At 49.3% G+C, this 16,994-nt stretch overlaps 8 protein-coding genes across 8 annotated transcripts; 3 read left to right on the top strand and 5 right to left on the bottom strand.

Moving 5' to 3' along the window:
- Positions 1-465: 465 nt before the first annotated feature.
- FOBCDRAFT_317843 (uncharacterized protein) lies at positions 466-2,191 on the top strand (the record flags this gene model as incomplete). The annotated part of the gene is made up of 4 exons (XM_054704115.1): positions 466-1,701; positions 1,751-1,786; positions 1,920-2,000; positions 2,051-2,191. The coding sequence occupies 4 exons, from the start codon at positions 466-468 to the stop codon at positions 2,189-2,191; spliced, it is 1,494 nt and encodes a 497-aa protein (XP_054560090.1).
- Positions 2,192-2,469: 278 nt separating this feature from the next.
- FOBCDRAFT_219856 (SOR/SNZ family-domain-containing protein) lies at positions 2,470-3,882 on the bottom strand. The gene has a single exon (XM_031180032.3). It carries the CDS (start codon positions 3,566-3,568, stop codon positions 2,633-2,635), a length of 936 nt encoding a protein of 311 aa, XP_031045919.1. The 5' UTR covers positions 3,569-3,882; the 3' UTR covers positions 2,470-2,632.
- A 455-nt stretch (positions 3,883-4,337) lies between these two features.
- On the top strand, positions 4,338-5,434 carry FOBCDRAFT_26957 (PdxT/SNO family). Its single transcript, XM_031180033.3, has 2 exons — positions 4,338-4,881; positions 4,930-5,434. The coding sequence occupies exons 1-2, from the start codon at positions 4,628-4,630 to the stop codon at positions 5,390-5,392; spliced, it is 717 nt and encodes a 238-aa protein (XP_031045920.2). The 5' UTR covers positions 4,338-4,627; the 3' UTR covers positions 5,393-5,434.
- A 9-nt stretch (positions 5,435-5,443) lies between these two features.
- On the bottom strand, positions 5,444-7,691 carry FOBCDRAFT_219853 (ankyrin repeat-containing domain protein). Its single transcript, XM_031180036.3, has 2 exons — positions 7,105-7,691; positions 5,444-7,051 (listed from the first exon to the last, which is right to left on the bottom strand). Exons 1-2 carry the CDS (start codon positions 7,506-7,508, stop codon positions 5,476-5,478), a joined length of 1,980 nt encoding a protein of 659 aa, XP_031045923.2. The 5' UTR covers positions 7,509-7,691; the 3' UTR covers positions 5,444-5,475.
- A 78-nt stretch (positions 7,692-7,769) lies between these two features.
- Positions 7,770-8,457, bottom strand: FOBCDRAFT_219851 (uncharacterized protein). The gene is made up of 2 exons (XM_031180037.3): positions 8,213-8,457; positions 7,770-8,165 (listed from the first exon to the last, which is right to left on the bottom strand). Exons 1-2 carry the CDS (start codon positions 8,359-8,361, stop codon positions 8,033-8,035), a joined length of 282 nt encoding a protein of 93 aa, XP_031045924.1. The 5' UTR covers positions 8,362-8,457; the 3' UTR covers positions 7,770-8,032.
- Positions 8,458-9,191: 734 nt separating this feature from the next.
- Positions 9,192-11,247, bottom strand: FOBCDRAFT_249358 (WD40-repeat-containing domain protein; the record flags this gene model as incomplete). The annotated part of the gene is made up of 4 exons (XM_031180038.3): positions 10,838-11,247; positions 10,615-10,783; positions 9,415-10,563; positions 9,192-9,344 (listed from the first exon to the last, which is right to left on the bottom strand). The coding sequence occupies exons 1-4, from the start codon at positions 10,873-10,875 to the stop codon at positions 9,192-9,194; spliced, it is 1,509 nt and encodes a 502-aa protein (XP_031045925.2). The 5' UTR covers positions 10,876-11,247.
- A 1,202-nt stretch (positions 11,248-12,449) lies between these two features.
- On the bottom strand, positions 12,450-14,000 carry FOBCDRAFT_26934 (uncharacterized protein). Its single transcript, XM_031180040.3, has 3 exons — positions 13,757-14,000; positions 12,550-13,703; positions 12,450-12,498 (listed from the first exon to the last, which is right to left on the bottom strand). Exons 1-2 carry the CDS (start codon positions 13,937-13,939, stop codon positions 12,687-12,689), a joined length of 1,200 nt encoding a protein of 399 aa, XP_031045927.1. The 5' UTR covers positions 13,940-14,000; the 3' UTR covers positions 12,450-12,498; positions 12,550-12,686.
- A 1,065-nt stretch (positions 14,001-15,065) lies between these two features.
- FOBCDRAFT_219843 (Alpha/Beta hydrolase protein) lies at positions 15,066-16,315 on the top strand. Its single transcript, XM_031180042.3, has 3 exons — positions 15,066-15,565; positions 15,670-16,023; positions 16,089-16,315. Exons 1-3 carry the CDS (start codon positions 15,200-15,202, stop codon positions 16,260-16,262), a joined length of 894 nt encoding a protein of 297 aa, XP_031045929.2. The 5' UTR covers positions 15,066-15,199; the 3' UTR covers positions 16,263-16,315.
- The last annotated feature ends 679 nt before the right edge of the window (positions 16,316-16,994 follow it).

Raw genomic sequence — 16,994 nt, 5'->3', positions numbered from 1 at the left:
GCAAGGCGCAGGAGTTGCACGCTGCATTATTCGCACAAGGCTGCCATCTGTCAGCAAAGTCCAATCATTCATCTCATGACAAAGCCTACGAAACTCGATACCATCCATGTGAGCAAAGAGTCAGAAGGCTGGTATTCTTTGCTTTTGAAATTCATTGGCTCTTTCAGCACCTGGGTGCTTTGTTTATTGGTAGGTACGCTGAAATAAAGCCTAGGTACCTTAGGGAGAGGCTTCCACTGCCATCCTGCAACTAGCACTGCAACAAGCGTCTATCACCTATCACACTCTTTTATATTGTAGTCCCAATCAACCAGGCAACCATTTCTATGCGACTATAAATCTAAATTCCCATCAACATCGAATTCTTCTTCTCTACATAACCTTCGCCCCACTCAACCTTCACTTCAACCAGCACTGAGTACTTCCGTCTCATCCTAGCTCATCCACTCCTTTTCATCGCCCAACATGGCAGACATGTCCTACGAAGATACTCAACATCTGATTGACTCTATTACCAGCACGGGCTTCGACCACCTTCTGAATGACCACAAGGATGACAATGCTACTGAGGAAGTTGGCGAAGATACAAAGGTATCTATGCTCATGGACCCCAGCAACTCCAACTTTCAGAACCATCAGGCCCAACATGGAATTGAGAACGAAGGTCTGCTGGCATCTAATTCTTTTGAGAAAGAGTTTATGGACGCATGCAAGGCAGCAAATGCCAGGATCCCAAATTCTTCTGGGTCTGATGCACAGTTGAGTGGTCTTGACAACAGTGGTAGTACTATCGGCGAGGATGTTGTCCAAGGTCCTGTCTCTACTGCTCTCACACCTGCGACTCAGTTCTCTTCGCCCACGAATCCTAAGGACTACCTACCAAAGTCGTTCCAGACACAGCCATATCCGCCACTTAGTAATCAGGCTCAGTCTTACCCTGTCCCGATGGGTCAACCATTCTATGATCAGACGGCCCTTCAGCAAATGCAACCCTTTCCAGTACGACAACCCACTGGCCTTGGCGGACGTCAGATTAGGCAAACTCAATACCCCCAGCAGCAACTCTTCGTCTCCGTGAACAATCAACTTCATCAACCTCTCCCTGGGCAAGTATCTTACCCAGCCTTCCAAGTCTCTCAACCTCACAAACCCCCCTCTCAAGCACCACCCCGCAAAGGCCCTGCCCCCGGCGAACCAACCCGTCACAAGATCCCAGCCAACCCAGCCAACATCAAAGCCCACACTTTAGAGCAGCAGTCACTCCTCTCAGAGCTGGAGCACTTCACCCACGAATACCAGGGCTACATCACGAACCCAGTTCAAGCTCGCCACATAGGTAACATCTTTCTCTCCCTGGCACATCATGAAGTAAAAGTCACTCCGCCAGACATAGATCCCACATTCCCCCGAACGCACGAAGCGTACCGCGCTCGTGTGCAGGAACTCTTCATGGCTATTGTTGACTGGTCGAATCCTAGGGGATGGCGAACGAAGATGGGATCGAAGCTTGCTGCGCAGTGGGTTGAAGAAGTCATGGCCTATCGAAAGAATGTTGGGCTTTCTGTTGAGCCGTCTGATATGCTTGATCACCAAATCGAACCTCCTCTTGATAGGATGCCCCCGGTGAATGAGCAGTGGAAGAATGTCGTTCATCGTCAGTTGTCCAACATTGAGATTGAGATTCTCAGTTCCAAGATTCTCGTAAGACTGTCCTTTATTTACATGTAAGCTCTACTGACTAGAGTCATAGGACTCAGCCATGTTGTCGCAGCAGGATCGGAACTATGTTCCGCTTTGGAGCAATGCCGAGTGTCAGTGGGAGCAGTTCGCTAGTTTTGGAGAGCGTTAGGAACGCCTCGTGAACGCGTTTCGAGTAAGCCACCCCCTTTCACTTATCAACCAATAACTAACTTGGCTAGGACAACAAGGTTTTGATTCACTCGGCTCTACGCTCATCGTGGCTCTCCCGAATCACCAACTCCCCGGTTGCCGAGCTTGTCGTAAGTATATAACCATGGTTTTATGATGTGAGTACTAATGGGAAACGCAGCGCAAGGAGAACAATAAGGCTGGTAATGACAAGAAGCGAAATGCCGCTCACCGTCAGAATGGCAAGGGTGCGAAGAGACCTCAGAATGAAGAGAGTGAAGATGAAGAAGAGGGTAGGAAGACGAAGAGGAAGCGAAACTGATCGTTCAATTTGATTGGTGATATGGTTCTTTTGTGCCTATATACGATGGCGATATCGGGTTTTTTGGGGTATTTTCAAGTATGATCTTCGAAATGGTGGCATTTTGGCATCATTGGATGGCATTATAAATAAAGCACCTTGGGGTTCGATTTAGACAGCATAGACCTACACCCGCATGGGATTGACACGCATAGCTTGTTAGTTATACCTCGCCAAAGGAACACCTTTTTTTTTTTTTTTTTCAGAACACATAAGGGACTCATGACAGCAGAAACAAATGGGAGAAACTTGTTATCAATTATGGTGTTAAAACACCCGCTTATACCATCCATGCATATCTAGCCGAGTTGATCTTCTCAACTACCCTCAATTTTCCTTAACCTTCTTTTTTCATGTTGAATCCCCATCAACGCCAAAATCAAAACACCTCTTTTTCACGGCCTACCATCCTCGTCCAGCAAGCTTCTCCTCGGGCTTCATGCTATCGCAGTTAATTCCCACCATAGCCTCGCCAAGCCCCGTGCTAGTCTCGGCCAGCACCTTGGCATCCTTATAGTGTGTAGTCGCACGCACGATAGCCTTGGCCCGCTTCGCAGGGTCGCCGGACTTGAAAATACCGCTGCCGACAAACACACCGTCGCAGCCGAGCTGCATCATGAGCGCGGCGTCAGCGGGCGTGGCGACACCGCCGGCGGCGAAGTTGACGACGGGCAGACGGCCTAGCTCCGCGGTCTGGCGGAGGAGGTCGGCGTCGACTTCGAGCTCGCGGGCGAGTTCGCGGATGCGGATTATACCACCCTCGGCGAGTGCGGCCTTGGCTTGCGCGATTTGCTTGTTGACTGTCTTCATGTGTCGCACGGCCTCGACGACATCGCCGGTGCCAGCCTCGCCCTTTGTTCGGATCATAGCAGCGCCCTCTGCGATTCTTCGCAGCGCCTCACCGAGGTTTCTGCAGCCGCAGACAAAGGGAACACCGAAAGTGCTCTTTTCAACGTGACTCTCGTCATCGGCGGGGGTGAGAACCTCGGACTCGTCGATGTAGTCAACACCAAGAGCTTCGAGGATCTGACACTCGACAAAGTGGCCGATGCGGGCCTTTGCCATGACGGGGATGGTGACGGCTTCTTGGATCTGCTTGATCATGGCGGGGTCTGACATACGAGCTACGCCGCCGTCTTTGCGGATGTCGGCGGGGACTCGCTCGAGGGCCATGACGGCGCATGCACCGGCTTCTTCGGCGATGCGGGCTTGCTCAGCGTTTGTGACGTCCATGATGACGCCGCCCTTGAGCATCTGGGCGAGACCGGCCTTGACGGTGAAGGAGGACTTGGCCTCGCCGTTGGAGGCGGCACCAGTGTTGGAGGAGTCGTTGGTCATGGTGAAGGTATAGTATGAAGTAAAAGACAAGGTAGTGGGGGTGTGAGGGTATGGTTTGAGTTGGAGAGTTGGAGTGACAAGAGAGGGGAACGGGTAATTATAAGTTTTTTCTTTCTCCTATGCAGGTAGAGTCAATGACTAGAAAGGGTATTACTCAAAGAAGAAGTTGACAAGAACAAATCTTAGAGTTTCTCCTAGTCTGACTGTTAGGTACCCCTCCGGCCCTCCGCCTCCGCACCCGGTATACGGCGCCGTGAGTGCGGAGTCAAAAAGGGTCCAACTATGACACCAATTTACTGCAGCCGCGGCCTCCGAATATGCAAGTCTAATGCGCCATAGCCCCTCTGCAGAGCCCAGAACCCGCCGGCATCGAGCTCCGGCCCATCTTTAAGCGCGCCCTACAGCAACAGTAATTGGATGAATCATTGACATGTGCCGATGTTTAGAGGCGGCAATTGTCGGGAAGACGAGGCTCAAAAAGGTCCTTGGCTTTGCAGGTGAGGAGTATCCAAAGAGGGGGGATATGCATGCATTGTTCTAGATTCTTGTGATATCATGGATGGAATCATTTGGTAGATCGTAGATAATGTCTCATCTCATCTCATCTCACTCATCTCTTATCTTGCATGAGTTCGCCACGATAAGCCATGTTCACTCTCCTCCATTGTCCAAACGTATTGTTCTCTCAGCCCTTCTAGACTCCGGTACCAACAACCTCTAGTAAGTAACTGACTCAATATAGTTCAACCACCTCCTCAACTCTTATTTTTTTTAGCCCGGAGAACAATCGGGGTAGTCCGGAGGTACTCTCGCTCTAGCGGCTCCGTCATGCATGCAGCCTACATGCGCTCTAATGCACGTCTTTATCCCTTTTGGGTCACTCCGGTACCCATCACCAGAATCTGGGGAACCTTTCTATCTTGTATGTCACTTGCGAGTGACTAAGATTTTTTTGCCTTCGGTGAAAGGCTCCGAGTTTAAACTGTCCGTTATCGCTCCTTGTCTTTATCATCTCATATTTCTCTAGCAAATCATTGTTGTTGAGAACTCCAAGTCAGAATGATCAGTCTTACGGTCGGTGTCTTGGCCCTTCAGGGTGGTTTTGCTGAGCATATCGATCTTGTTCGAAAGGCCGCAGAGTACCTTTCTTCTACAGAAGGTATTTCCAAGACGAAATTCCACTGTATCGAGGTTCGCACGAAAGAAGAACTCGATCAGTGCAATGCTCTGATCATTCCTGGCGGCGAGAGCACCACTATCTCTTTCGTCGCCGCTCAATCTGGTCTCCTTGAGCCATTGAGAGATTTCGTCAAGTAAGCGGTCCCCGTCCCATAAATGATACAAATACTGACATAGATCAGGGTCCAGAAGAGGCCAGTCTGGGGAACATGTGCAGGCCTTATTCTCCTCTCAGACGAGGCAAATGCTACCAAGAAAGGTGGTCAAGAACTCATCGGTGGTCTCGCAGTCCGCGTTCACCGCAACCACTTTGGTCGTCAAATGGAGAGTTTCGAGTCAGGAATGAGCCTCCCCTTCTTAAACGACGATAAACCGTTCCCTGGAGTCTTCATCCGCGCACCCGTCGTGGAAGAAGTCATCGGTTCGTCTGACGATGGACGACCACCAGTTGAGGTCCTGGCCAAGTTACCAGGTCGAGTAGATAAGATGAAGTCTGGCGTCTCACAAGCCAATACCAAGGACGATTCAGGGGACATCGTCGCTGTTAGACAGGGTAATGTGCTAGGAACAAGCTTTCATCCTGAGTTGACGAAGGATGAGAGGATACATGTGTGGTGGTTGAAGGAAATTCTCAACCAGCAATAAATACAGCGACATAGACGGCGTTTTGGGAAACTAGAAATATTAATTATTATTCGGGGTATCAACCACTTATTTCCTACGTTTCTTCATACTTTGCCCATCGCTGCATCATATCCAGGCGGCGGTGGTGAATGCGCTCGAGCTGGTCCTCTCTGTGAAGAAGAGCCAAAGCCCAATATCTGAAGAATCTCAAGATCACCCATCGACTGCGCCAGTTCCTGCGGTGAAATACACCCTCCAGCATTCATATCAGCGCCGTGTGCTTTCAGAACCCTTATCAACTCCGTATCTCTCCTCGAAATAGCTTGCATCAATGGCGTTCTGCCCTTCTTATCCGCCGCATTAGCATCAGCGCCAGCTTCGAGAAGAAGCTTAGCCTGATCCCTCTTCCCGTTATCAATAGCGTAGAGCAAAAGTGTCTCGCCGCTGCTCATCTTCTTCTTGGTGTTGGAACCAGCTGCGAGCATCATCTTCACGAGGTCGGTGTTGCCTGTCTCCATGGCGAAACAGATCGCTGCGACGCCCCATGTTCCGTCTGATACGTTTGGTGAAGCGCCGTGGTCGAGAAGCATCCTGACGACTCGAATTTTCTCGTTCTGTGAGAGTTTGCTGTCGCGGAGGGCTATGACGAGAATTGGGTGGCCGACGAGATCCTTTGCGCTGGCATTGGCGCCATGTTTGAGAAGAAGTTCTGCCATGTCGAGTTTTCTCTTTGCAATAGCGTCCGCGAGAACAGATAGTCCACTCAAGTTCTTTGAGCTTGCGTTTGTTCCACTTTCAAGAAGCAGCTTCATCATATCCATACGATCCTGGCTCGCTGCGATAGACAATAGCGAATTGCCAGACAGATCGCTAGTGTCTGGATTCGCGCCATGTTGAAGCAGCATCCTAGCAAGCTCCAAGTTACCCTTCTTGACAGCCTGTGCAAGAACCGGTCGTCCAGAGGTGTTCGTGGTGTTTGGCTTCGCACCGTTGTCCAAAAGAAGCTGAATACCCTCCAGATTCTCACTGTTGCATACATCGACAAAGTATGATTGTCCAGACCAGCTGGCAGCGTTAACGTTCCATGTGCCCTGGTCGATGAGCATCTTTGCAACGCCAATGCTTCCAACTGATGCGGCCAGGAAGACCGGTGGAATCTTCATATCTCTGCCGTTGGTGTCGGCACCAGAACCGATAAGAAACCGCACAGCGTCTTCTTGATTGGCCAGGATAGCACAGCCAAGAGGCGAATTGCCTTCTCCGTTTCGTCCGTTGATGTTCGCTCCTTGTGCGAGTAAGCCGCTCATTTGTTGAACATCACCGCGAAGAGCCGCTTGACACAGAGCTGTGGATAAAGGATCAGGCTTAGGCCAGAGACCAGCTGTCATGGCCTTGAACGAGTTTGTCAACGAAGACAGACCTTTAGCAAACCCTGAAGATCCACTTGGTGATTCGCAGCTCGGCGATTGAGCTGAAGAAGGCTGTGCTGGTTCATAAGGCGGAGGTTCGATATCGCCAGGAAGAGGACCTTTACTACTCGATGCATAAGAGTCGTTCTGCGATCCAGTGAAAATAATATCCTTTGTCTGAGAAGCCTTTTGACAAGCTCTGTTAACATGATCAAAGATCTCTCTTCCACTCTTGGTATCGAGAGCAGAATCTTGATCATCCCGAACTTTGCTAGCACATCATGAATAAACGTTCGTTCACACAGCGAGATGAGCACCACTCACATCGACAGCACTTTTGCGAAGAACGCAAAAAGCCGGGAAAACGCAACAACAGCATCACTATAAACCACCAAAAACACCTCATCCAACAACGGCAGCGTCTCGGCCTGCAGTCTCATGACCTGTTTATTCAACACAGTCGCGACAACATCGCACGATCCAAGACTCTGACTTATCGTCGTCTGCAATCGACCCGAGATAGCGCTGGCGCTATTTAGCGCAGTCTCGAGAACGCCCACATGCTGATGGAGCTGATACAACCTCGTCGCGAAAGAGGACAATCGCTCGTCGGGTACTTCTAGCGCAGTGTTTAATTCATTGAGCTCTTCGGCGCTGGACAACACACGGTGAGAAATACTCGAGCCGAGCGAGGTAAGTGAAATGACCGAGAAGCCGTCTCCGTCCATTGTATGTGGGGAAAGTTAAGAAGGGGTTGAAGTGGGGGATTGTCAGATCGACTGAGGGCAGGCTTCAGTCTACCGCTATATAACCATGGAAACTACATCACTGCCTATTCCCAGTAGGGCTGATAGCGGGAGACAAAAACGCCTAAGAAGGCTGAAAATGATTCAAATGCGCGTCGTGTGCTGATTACGCGGTCTGTTGACTGCGACACGCACGTGTATATCACATCACAGACGAATAGAGATATAGCTTTGGCTTGGCTGCCTCTTTTGAGGCTGTAAACTAGATCCTACGGCCAACTTGACAGGGATATAAGCTCTGCGGTGATAGGTGCGGAGATGCCGTAACATGACGACCTGCCTCATTGATTTGGTAGATAATGCAGTTGGAGCTGTAATAGGTTCTGCTTGTTATGGACGACCTATTTTCTTATTCAATCATCGCTTACGCCATCGATCATTATACCCTGCATATCCACGTTGCTAACCCCAGACTCTCTCGTATCTCGTATTCTCTCGCTCTCTCTTTATTTGGGGCTCACGGGCTTGGATTTTACACCCTCGATAGGTTGTTCCTTTGCTTTCTCGGGTCGAGACATAAGGAAGAAGAAACCTAGACCGATCGCAAGACCAACACCTCCCAGCATCACGATCTGCGAGCTATTCATCATCAGCCACATCTCCAACTCTACCGCAGCACGACTTACTTGTCACCCTTGCTCATGGGTTTACCTTGAGATTTCGGTCCAATAGGTTCCTTCTCATTGTGTCGAAGTAATCTGGTTGTGCGAAAGCCTCGCTGGATAGGAAGAGAGGGCCTCAAGGCCATTGAAGATCGAGCGATACGTGCAGACATGGTGTTGATGTGTCGCTGAAGATGGATTCTTTATTGTTCCATTGAGGTTGACAAGGTGAAGTTAGGTATGGCAGAGTGAGCGGCTACTTACACAGGCATGTTTACCTTATTAAAGAAGTACAAATTATTGATGACGTTCTAATCGACATGTTTGGCGGCCAAAGGTGAATCAACAGTGGGACTTCTTTGATCGTGGCGTCATTGATGCGTACCTGCAATCGACCACTTTCATCATTTCTACAGAATAATTAGGACATTTCCACTACGAGGCGCACTAATTAAACAGTCGGACGTTAGGTCAGTGTCGATTTATGTAAGAAGTGGCTGAACGGAAAGGCGAAATCAACATTACTTGCCTTAAGAAATCCGTCATGAGGCTCTATCAGATCATCACATCAATGTTCCCCTCAATATCATCAACAACTCTGACTTGCTCATGCTTTGTCAATCACATCACATAGCTTTTTGGTACAGCACAGACTCTTAACTCGCTCAATAATTAAAATAAATACGTAAAATTTCCGTTCTATGATGCCCCTAACGTCTATGCCTGCTTTTTTCCCCAAAAGTTTTCCATCCCAACCCCCGTCCCCTCACTCACTCATCCTCCCTCCAAACAGCAAATCATCAGATCAACTGTCCGTACCTAATATCGCTTGGGTATCAAACATTATTCGTAAAATCCCCATGCACCAGACGCATTTTGACGGGTGGGACCATCGGTAGAAAGGAGGTTTGTCTTGGTTTGTTGTTTTGTTATAAATATGGTTATGATTTGATAGATGGGAGTGCCGGTTCCTGGCGAAAAGAAATACGCCTTTCTGAACCGTTTAAAAAGTCGAGACGGATTGGGATGGGATGTTTCCGGCCGTTCGATAGAAGGGAATCTCTGTTGGGGGCTGAGGCATGTCGCGGGCGACCTGCATCGGCATCGTGCGCTTTGGCACGTCGCTGGGCCACGGGGTCATCGTGAGCAGCTTCCTCTAGTTTATGTCCAATACTCAGATATGCTGTATCCAACTACCGCGAAAAGATTCGAAGAGACATATCTACACTTCCTGTAGCAATGACACAGCGGATCTGCACATCTTGAGGTGCCGCCGCCGCTTTCTTGGGAGTGCCCACATCACCATTGGCCTCCTCAGTCGGACCCTTGTCCTTGATAATAGGCGGCGCCCATCTCAGACTTGTAATGAAATGTTCGTGGGCTCCTTCAACGGTCTTGACACACTTTCCTTCTTGGCTCAGATCCCAGCATCGAATCGTCTTGTCATCGGATACGGAGAGAAGGAATTTGCCGCTTGGATGGAACACGAGGCCTCGAACCCAGTTGTCATGACCTACCAGGGTCTTGATACAGGTTCCTCGGCCATCCCACAACTTGATCGTCTTATCTCTGCCACCGGTCGCCATAAACTCCGCCGTGCTGCTTGCTGGAGGCGCCTTCTTTACTCCGGCGAGAGTAGCCAAGTGCGAGTATGCTGCTGGTGGCGCAAAGGTACAGCATTCGACGAAATGCTCGTGCCCAATCATGACGAGCTTGGCTTCAGGATTTGGTACTGAAATATCCCAGAGTCTCACTGTTCGATCGTTACCAGTCGATAGCAGGTATTTTCCATCCAGCGACGGAGCGACATCACGAATCCAGTCGACATGCCCTCTTATCGTCTTGACGCAATACCCTGTCGTGACATCCCATATCCTCACTGTAACATCTCGACTAGCGCTCGCGAGCAGATTTCCAGATAACGGCGCCCCAGGAGCTCCGGAGGGTATAAATCGGACTGCGCTCACACTATGGTCGTGACCGGGTAGTGTGCGAATATTTTGGTACTCGTTCGAAGGATCCCATAGCTTGATAGTTAAATCGGAACTGCAAGACGCAAGCAGCGTATGACCTTTCGGACCACCGTAGTCGAGATCGAGAACCGCTTTGGTGTGACCTTTCACCGTCCTTTCAAGCTCGCCAAACTCCCAATCCCAGATCTTGATAGTGGCGTCTTCATCTCCGGATGCGATAGACGAAAAGATCGGATGAAAGGCGACGCAGTTGATGGGCGTTCGATGCGATTGAAGGACGTGTCGTGGGGGACCGGCTGGGAGCCAAGAAGATGGATCTCCTCTTCGGTTAGAGAGAGATGTCGGTGTAGCGCTATTAAGTTCTGTTTGGAGAGCCTGATTCTGTGCTTCTAGGTCCATGATCTACGGATCGCTCGATTAGCAAAGCTAAGATACGCGCATCTGTTGCCGTACCTTTTTTTGTAACCGCACGACACTTGTCCATTTCTTCTCCAGCAGCGTCTCGTATTTCTTCGCGGTAGCCGTATCGAAAGCATCCTCTCCAAGACTGAGCTCCGTCCTCATGGCATTGGCGCTTTCTTGTAGGTTATTTGCGGCGAGGTAGGCGATGATGGATTTATGCCTGCAGCAGTGTCAGATGGGCAAATCAAAGCTCCAGAAGCTCCCCTGTACGAACAGCTCCTCGGCCTGCCGGCTCGTCAACGTCCGGCTCATGATGGCGGTTTGTATCGCTCCGCTCAAGAGAGCACTAGGGTTCCCAAGATCTTGTGTCTACTGTATTTCCAAGAGTTGAGTTTGTTATCGTTGGGTGTTGGGAAAAGGAGTATGCGAGATCGGTTCGTGGAGAAAACGGCGGGGGAGGGGCGGCAGGAAGTTTTGGTGGGAGCTTCGTTTCGTGACGTGTCTGTGGAGGATGCGCTGAAGAAAGAGATGATTGCTGTAGAATTGTTGACCAATGGGGCGCTTGATTGGGGATTGCTTAAAGGCGGTAAGACGCAGGGGGACAAAGGAAATATCAACAGCTAAACCGGCTTCATTGAAATGCGCAGCGCAGAGTAACACGGTCTCGCCAGGGGCATCAACATCGATATCCAAAGAGCGGTGCAGCTAGCCTGAGATGAGCCGCTGTCCAAGATCACGTGGAGATAAGATAGGCCTACCCTGTATCCACTGCATTGATAATTCGAAGACATGTAACTTATCCGGTATGGGATAGATGTACATTGTTTGACTTTAGTCCATTCTTTCTTATGCACGTAAAACTTAGGATCTCAGTCGTAAATAATAAAAAGATTTAGGTAAGTTAACATAAATTCAAGAGCCTCTTGAACAGGTTTTTTTTGACCATCTTCTTCCAGAGTCTAAAGCTCATTCCACATAGTGCAGTCAAAGTCAAGCGATAGCGTCAGTGTTTGTGTGAACACCAACATTTTGTTATCGATGCGCTTCCACTGACAAACAGCTACCAAGAATAACATGAATATGTTTCGCTGCGTTTATACATATATAGGCCAGTTTGGTTCTCAGCTGTGACACAATTCTCAAAGCATTTTCATCGATGCAATAACCACTGGGAGCAAGATTCAGCGCTGCTTCTGATGCTCTGCTACACGACCATGAATATAGCGTGTGTTCGTAGGTTGATCAGAAGATAAAGGGTTGATATGAAACGGCTAAATGAGAGGGATTGTCCCTCTGATTGCTAGAAATGATATCAGTCTTCAGGCCATTTCCAACCATTTCCTCATTTTCTGGTGGTACTTCATATAGTGAACATAACAAAGCCGATGGCCCGAAACCATAGGACTCCAAGTCTCAGGCATTTATAAAGCCAACATCATTGAATTATACACAAAAAGCTCTAACTCATGGAGTGAATCATTGCTACCCTGTTCCCTGAACAAACACACAGGCATGAGTCCCTATTCCCGGGTGGATATAGGTTACATCCATCCATCAAAGATATCGGAACTCGCTAAATCCTCCTCCCACATGGCATCCACGATCGAGCGAAGCATTATTCGGCGCTCTGGCCAAGTAAGGCTTCTAATTCTCCGAGTTGGATCTTCTGGGGAATGTGCCAAGCGAATAATCCCCATCTAGAGCCTGCATCCACCAGATGAAACCTCACGATGAGCTCATGGTGATGTCGAAGGACTGCCCTGGGTTAAGTGAGATTAAAGAGGCTGAAACTTTCGCGGAAATGGTCGGCTATGTGAACGATGAGGAATGTTAACGTGGAGTCGCATGTTTGATGGCTGGATTTTGATCGACAGGGACGATAATTTCCGCGATGGTTGAAAGCTAATCGTTATTTGGGCTGCAGAAACAGGAGACCTTACTCCGGTCAGCATAGTAACTTCTAGATGTAAGGTTGAAGGAACTGACATTATCTCGAAAGAAGGACTTGTTTATTGGGTATTAGATCTAATCGAAAAATACAAACGCCTCTAACATTACCGCCTGCTTTTAGTATCTAGTTTATATAACAATAGAATGACTTCCGTTGACCCGGACTCGTTCGACTATGGCGATCGTGTAGTCGTTTGCTGGAACTCTCGGTGCACCCTTATGCCCTGCAATATCTCCTCACTGCTCGAGTTCCCACCATCGACTTTGGCGTTGTAGGTCGTAGTAGTGAGCTCAAAGCCCTCAACATCAGGCCTTAGTTTAGTGTTGACTGGTGCTGATGTCTCTGTGAATTTCGGCCCCTTGATCAAATCGGTTGAGTCGTTGTCGTCGGGAAGTCTGTAGAACGTGTTCGTCGATGCAGAGCCGTTGGAACTCCTGCCAGCGCCAGTGTTCTCGTGGGACTTGAGGCCCTTTGTTGACTTGTCGCCTGATGGTCTGACGTTACTGCGAACTGTAGATGCAAAGCTGCTGAGGCCGGTAAATTTGGCGACGAGTCGGAGAACAGGCAACATTGTAGGGAGATTCGCTGAGACGATGCCGGCTGACATTTCGATCTCGGTCCATCCCACTGTAGGGGCGAGAGTGTAGCTTGGATCGGTGCTGGTGTAGGTGAAGAGAACGCTGGTTCGATAAGCTGAGGCGAAGACGACGAAAGATCCGATGGCGAAGGCGGCTGTAAGACCAAGCTTTTCAGACTTGCCGAGCTGAAGTTTCCAAATAGGAGGAAGTGGTAGACACAAGATAACAATGTCGGTAAAAATGGTAGAAGCGGCGTTGGCGATCCATGTTCCGACTTGGTTGATGCATCGGCCAGGGAGATCGGGATACCAGAGTTTGGCAACTGGGATGCAGATGAAGATGAAAAGAAAGGTAATGGTGATGACCCAAGCAAAGACAAATGATCCAACGAGCCAGGCCATCTTCTTGAAGTAAGGAACGCGGAAGATTCGGTAGTACATGAGCAAAAGACTCAGCTTCGTCCAGCCGAGATTCCAAGCATATAGAACTTCTGCTACGACGAGCCACTTTGCCATCATGACGATTTGTGTCATGGGGACTTTGTCGGCGTGAATACCCATTCCGTTGGCGTGCATGGCGAAGATGAATCCTACAACGACCAAGTTCCATGACTGGACTGTCAGACTCCGTCGTAGGTGATGATTACTATACCTAGGCAACTTACCATGGAGAAGAGAATAACATAGTCATCCCACCAAAGCTTCTGTGCCTTCAAGTGCCGACTATACAACCGAAGACCACAAGAAACCAAAGCCAAAACAGTCATAGAAACAACGACTTCGACAGTCCATGGCTGAATGTTGTGCTTGTCGAAGCCAGGAAGGCCTGGGAGCTGAGACTCGGCCATGGTCAAAAGAGATGATATTACAATGAACAAAAGAGAACAAGAGCTAATGGAATAAAGGAACGGAGTATTTTAAAAACATAATGTATTATTCACAGGAGAGTATCATGTCGAGCAGGGAGTGGAACCCATGGTCAAAACTCGTCTGACAGCTCACATTCCAGCCCAAAGAAGAATAGAACATGACTTGACTGGAAAAAGCAATGGGACCCAAGAGTTTGGTATCAGTTGGGTAAGGACTCGACGTCTAGGCTAGAACGTGGCTGTGGATTCATTTCCGCACAGCCGGGAAATGGTCTTCCACCCTGTCTTCTCATCGGTAGACGTGATCCGGCGATGAAGAAGTAAGGCGAGACAAAAGACGCTATAGTGAGACATCTATTGATGAGTCTATCACGCTATCTTCAAACTTGTCCAGTATTGTCTTTTCATGATACATCTTCATGCAGAATCATGCTTCAGCTCGGATATAAAACTGACAGGGGTTTATGTAAGTGAGCCGACTGGCCGATCACGCAGTGGCAAGCTTACGCGACATCTGATAGATATTTGCTCATAGGGTAGTATTCTACCAGCAGGGGACTGATTCAGGAACACGCACAACTTCTGATGCATCATATGCATAAGAATTTTCTTGCCTTTTTCTCCTTTTGGCTTCGGGAATAGTCGTTCCTGCGCCGTGGCGTCGGTGTTCAATCCCTGTGCCTGTCAGCACTCTAACGTATTTCTCACCAATGACTTTCAGACTGTGGGGAATGCCGAGGAACAAAAAAACGTGTGAAACGAAACAATGCCTGCATAGTAGTTCCGCACACCAAAAGTATGTGATGTCTTCAACATACAGTCAGTTGTTGGTGAAGAGTACATGGCAGAATAAACTCTACGGTCCGTCCCGTTTTCTAAACGCTCTCAGTGTCTGATCACAATAGACTTCTTAGACTCTTCTCCATGCGGACCTCCCGCCGGTTCCGCTCGAGTCCGGCGCGGAACGGTGCCGTCCATCGCACGGAGAAGTAACCCCTTGCGGATCAAGGTCTGGCCACCGACTCAATTCTGCGCATGTCCTACCCCCCTGATCGTCGCTAGGTATAACACACGTTTCCATCGGTGGGTTGTCATGAGAAGTACATAGCCCAGTTCTCTAGCTCTTCCTTTTGGGAATCATACCAAGAAATCTATCTACCTCTCCATCTCTCGCACCAGGAACAGTTAACTCACACCAACACTGTGCCGTAACTGAACATCTTGTTTACTTTTGCAAAAATGGCTGCCAAATCTACTATCAAGGTTCCCCACCTCGGAGGCATCGATGCCGGCTATCGTGTCTCGGGCTCTGGAATCGACTCTAGCAAACCTACCCTTGTGCTCGTCAACTCCATGTGCACCGCATCATCTCTCTTTGAAGCACAGTTCTCTGCTCAAGAACTCACTGACAAGGTCAACCTTCTCGCCATTGAACCCCTCGGCCATGGCGCCACAAGCTCAAAGTCAGAGCACTTCACCTACTGGGACTCAGCCATCATGAACCTCCAGGTCATGGAAGCTCTTGGCGTTGACAAGGCTTTTGCCCTGGGAACAAGCGCTGGCGGCTGGATCGTCGTTCGCATGGCTCTTCTAGCCCCTGAAAAGGTACGTTTCTCTCAAGAAGTACAAGTCCACCTTCGGTAGTGGACTTTTTTCATACCCGGTTACGTTAAAACCCCCTGACTTACACACCCGTTCCACCTGAACAGATCCTCGGCGTTCTCCCACTTGGCACGTCCATGGACTACGAGTCCGCCGAGTCTCGCGAGAAAGGCTGCTGGGACCCCAAGACGCAGCTCGGTCCCTTCTACGAGAACTGGCACAGCACTACGCCCACGCCTGACTTTGTCGTCGATGACGTTTGGCGTGGTCTCGTTTCGTCGGTAGGCTTCGGAAGCAACCCATCTCCTGAAACGCTCGCGTTCTGGGACGAGACGCTCAAGCAGGTTTATCGCGGAGACGAGGGCCGAAAGAAGCTGCGGATCGCCGTTGTCAACCTCTTTGAGAGGGATGGTCTGCTTCTCCGCTTGCGAGACGTCGAGTGCCCCGTTTACTGGCTTCAGGTGAGTGAAATAGAATACGCTGACTTCCACTGACTTAAGCGGAGACTAATTATCATTGTTATTAGGGCACTGCCGATCCTGTGTTTGGTACGACTGTTCCTGCTGAGCATATCAAGCTCTTCACTTCAAGCCCTGAGGCTACGCTTGAGTTTGTCGAGGGTGGCGGCCATTACCTGAGCGCTACTAACCCCAAGGAGATTAACGAGGCCATTCTCAAGATGGTGAACAAGTATGCTTAAGATGAGATAGAATAGAACATAGCTCTCGATGAATTGATACTTGATTGCTATGACCAAGGGTTTCCCCAACATCCTCCACTGTTACTGTCATCCGGACTTAACTTGGAGTGTTGGTTCTTTCAACAAAGTCATCCCCGGACACGGGTTTAACAAGTTTCCCGACGAGTATGGGGCCGGGCACTAGGGTTTACCCAACGGGCGGGACGGCGTCGAACTATGAGTTAGTGGCTCCATCCAATATGGTTCGAGTTCCTGAGCAAAGAACGTATGAGGCTGAAGCTTATGTGAAGAATTTTCCGATGGGGTCGGGTCCTTGCATTGAGTGCCTGTTAATTTGTTGATGGCCCGTTGTTGAAATAGGGAACAAGTCCCGTGAGTAAAAGTCATTTGCTTGATATCGTATGTTCTTATCTGAGTATCCGGGTATCGCTATGATAGAGCAGAGTAACTGCTTATGGTTAAGAAGTTGACTACCACGGCCAAGCACGGAAATAATAAAAATTTTCTTCGACGGACCCTGAACTATCAATCGCCGGATACAAGGCCAAGCCATCGATGTAACCTTTCTTCTCGCCTCAAAAGGTCCGATGAGCCTCAAGCCTTGGTCCAAGTCCCTTTTTGATAGCGCACCAGACTAAGCACGCGGATGAGCCTCAAGACTTCCGTTCAACCTATGAATCCGCGCTTGAATGCTTTAGTTATATGTGAACCCACAGCTTTAATATCATCCGC

This window comes from Fusarium oxysporum, chromosome IV, assembly GCF_013085055.1.
Source record: "Fusarium oxysporum Fo47 chromosome IV, complete sequence".
Lineage (NCBI taxonomy): Eukaryota > Fungi > Ascomycota > Sordariomycetes > Hypocreales > Nectriaceae > Fusarium > Fusarium oxysporum.
Note: the sequence above shows the minus strand (reverse complement) of the source record. Positions and strands in the feature narration are given on the sequence as shown.